Genomic DNA, 2,500 nt, shown 5'->3' with positions numbered 1-2,500 from the left:
TTTTTGTGGTTGGAAGGGAGACGAGAGGTCATGAACTCTGATACACCTGCCTGAACATCTGGAACCTCCAAACTCACCAGAAGCTAACTTCCTATTCAAAGAGTGAAATAGACAATGCAATATCTATTATTTTATCAGTCAAAACATTTTACATATATCTACACACATTGCCTTTAGCTTACATTTCCTAAATGCAATAAGAGTGAACTTCAGGTATGCCACTTCTGCCTTTGATTTCAAGGTGACCTTTATATATTCTACCTATATGTGCCTCTAGATCTGTACACGTGGGCGTTGGTGGACTGAATACACTTGACAGTGTTAATGTGTTTGAATAGTAAACAGGAAATATGTTGAATAGGAAATATAGTTTGTGTAGTTGAGGGATTTTTCATGTCAGTATTTACACGTTCAGACTAGTCTCCCTCTCTCTCTTCATGTTTTCATGTGTTTAAAAAATGACCATCGCCAACAAGCTGTGAAGCTGACCTGCCTTTTGACCTCCAAAGGTCTCTTCCCCGCCTCCCTTGGGACACCTGAGTGCAAACGCATCTGTTTCAGACATTCAATATTTATTTTCAAAATGTACGGCATAAAAAAACCTGTAGGCTCTGGGATGTCAGCTGCTGAGAATCACCATGGCAACAGACCAGAGTCACTCATGCTTTACCTTCAGGAACATTCTAGATCTGGATCAGCAGTCGGGCTGTGAGACGCTCGTCAGCGCCCTGGTGACTCTACCATATGGAAATGCCTGAGCAGTGACAGTATTAAAAGTGTGTGTAGCACTTAGAACTTATTTTTTATACCAGAAATCCAACACTGTTTGTATGGAGCTCTATTGTTTTTGGATATTTCAAATTCTCTGTACTTCAATAATTGATCTGAAAACCTGTGAACCAAATCGTAAAGGGATGGAATAAAAGAAAAATCTACAATGTGGAATTATTTGGTAACTGCTTTGGGTGATTGGGAGGTATCATGTGTGATAATTGATATCACTATCAGTAAATAAACCAGATGCATTTTGAGACTGCCTTGCGTTCATTAGATCTTTATTGACAAAAATAACTTTACTCAACTTTTTTCAATTTCAACATACAGACCATTTCTAGGTAAAGTGTCAGTAAAGTGCTGGTACAGAACATTGTCACATAGCCTATTGTGTCAGAACAAACAGAAATAAACTAAGACTCAACATGCATAGAATACACACAGCTTACAATATCAAAACAAAGACATGCATAGATTACACACAAGGAAGACCAGTGAATTACTAAATACCTAGTGTATTTAAGATAGATATTCTTGCACTTTGCCTTCAGCACTAGATTGTGCTTGTAGAAAGAGGATACACTTGTGAGTTCTGGCGAGTAGTAGATCATTGGCTTTACCTACGTTAAACACAATTATTGTTAGTCACTCCGGATAAAGTGTCTGCTAAATGACTGTAATGTACTGGTCTGAGATCAGTCATAATGAGTTCTCGTGGTGATTTCAGAGATACCTGAGAGTCGCTGGCAGATCTGTGGTCAGAACCACACGGGTCTCCGGGAGACCCTGAACACCTCGGAGGTCCCCTGGTCAGAACCACACGGGTCTCCGGGAGACCCTGAACACCTCTGAGGTCCCCTGGTAAGCGCTGATCACCGGCTTCAGGCCCTTCATCTCTTTGTAGTGTCCAAAATGGCGGATCCGGTAAGAGCCGGTCGAAGCAGAGAGAGGGATGTGCCACTCAACCGTGGCGTTGCTCTGTCTGAACGCCTTCAGCCAGCGAAACCTTCAGGAGAGGAGGGGGGGAGGAGAGGAGAGGAGAGGAGAGGAGAGGAGAGGAGAGGAGAGGAGAGGAGAGGAGAGGAGAGGAGAGGAGAGGAGAGGAGAGGAGAGGAGAGGAGAGGAGAGGAGAGGAGAGGAGGGGGAGAGGAGAGGAGAAGAGGGGGAGAGGAGAGGAGAAGAGGGGGAGAGGAGAGGACAGGGGAGGAGAGGAGAGAAAAGGAGAGATCAGGAGAGGAGGGGGGGAGAGGAGAGGGGAGGAGAGGAGAAGAGAGGACAGGGCACAAGAAGAGATGAGAGGAGAGATTAGAGCAGAGGAGAGAGGGATAGGAGAGAGGAGAGGAGAAAACAGATATTGTGGGTCTCTGGCAAGACCCCCCCCCCCACACACACACACACACACACACACACACACACACACCTCCTCCTCTGACGCATTCACATAGTTGTTGACAGATCAGATCAAAGGGACAGTGACCTTGTCTCTCTGTCTCCCCAGCCTCAGGGCTGTCCTGTCAGGACACAGCTGGACACAGCTGGACACCCCGACGACTGCGCCAGATTCCACACAGCTGGATAAGTCTAGGTAACATGGTAGGCATGTTTTTCACATCTTGCTTATTCCAATCCAATGTGCTCAGATCAACTCAAGCTTCAGGGCAGAGGGGTCAAAGCTTGTTTCTGGCCAGGACTCAAACACTAACAGGCCAGCACTGATCTGATAATA

General features: G+C 45.4%; 2 protein-coding genes across 3 annotated transcripts in view; one reads left to right on the top strand and one right to left on the bottom strand.

The window, feature by feature from the left end:
• Nucleotides 1-1,036, top strand: part of LOC311326802 (APOBEC1 complementation factor-like) — a 7,824-nt gene extending 6,788 nt beyond the window's left edge. For both annotated transcript variants that reach the window (XM_084459771.1, XM_084459772.1), the window contains exon 11: nt 1-1,036. This exon is cut by the window's left edge and continues 525 nt beyond it. The gene's annotated coding sequence lies outside the window, so the exon portion shown is untranslated.
• Nucleotides 1,037-1,081: 45 nt separating this feature from the next.
• LOC311326936 (neutral ceramidase-like) overlaps nt 1,082-2,500 on the bottom strand; it is a gene marked incomplete at its 5' end in the record, with an annotated part of 12,174 nt that continues 10,755 nt past the window's right edge. Inside the window, one exon of the mRNA XM_084459915.1 lies at nt 1,082-1,780. Coding sequence (XP_084316041.1) covers nt 1,585-1,780 — 196 coding nt within the window. The 3' untranslated portion in view covers nt 1,082-1,584. The remainder of the gene's footprint in view (nt 1,781-2,500) is intronic.

Source organism: Borostomias antarcticus, assembly GCF_949987555.1.
Source record: "Borostomias antarcticus genome assembly, chromosome: 29".
NCBI lineage: Eukaryota > Metazoa > Chordata > Actinopteri > Stomiiformes > Stomiidae > Borostomias > Borostomias antarcticus.
Note: the sequence above shows the minus strand (reverse complement) of the source record. Positions and strands in the feature narration are given on the sequence as shown.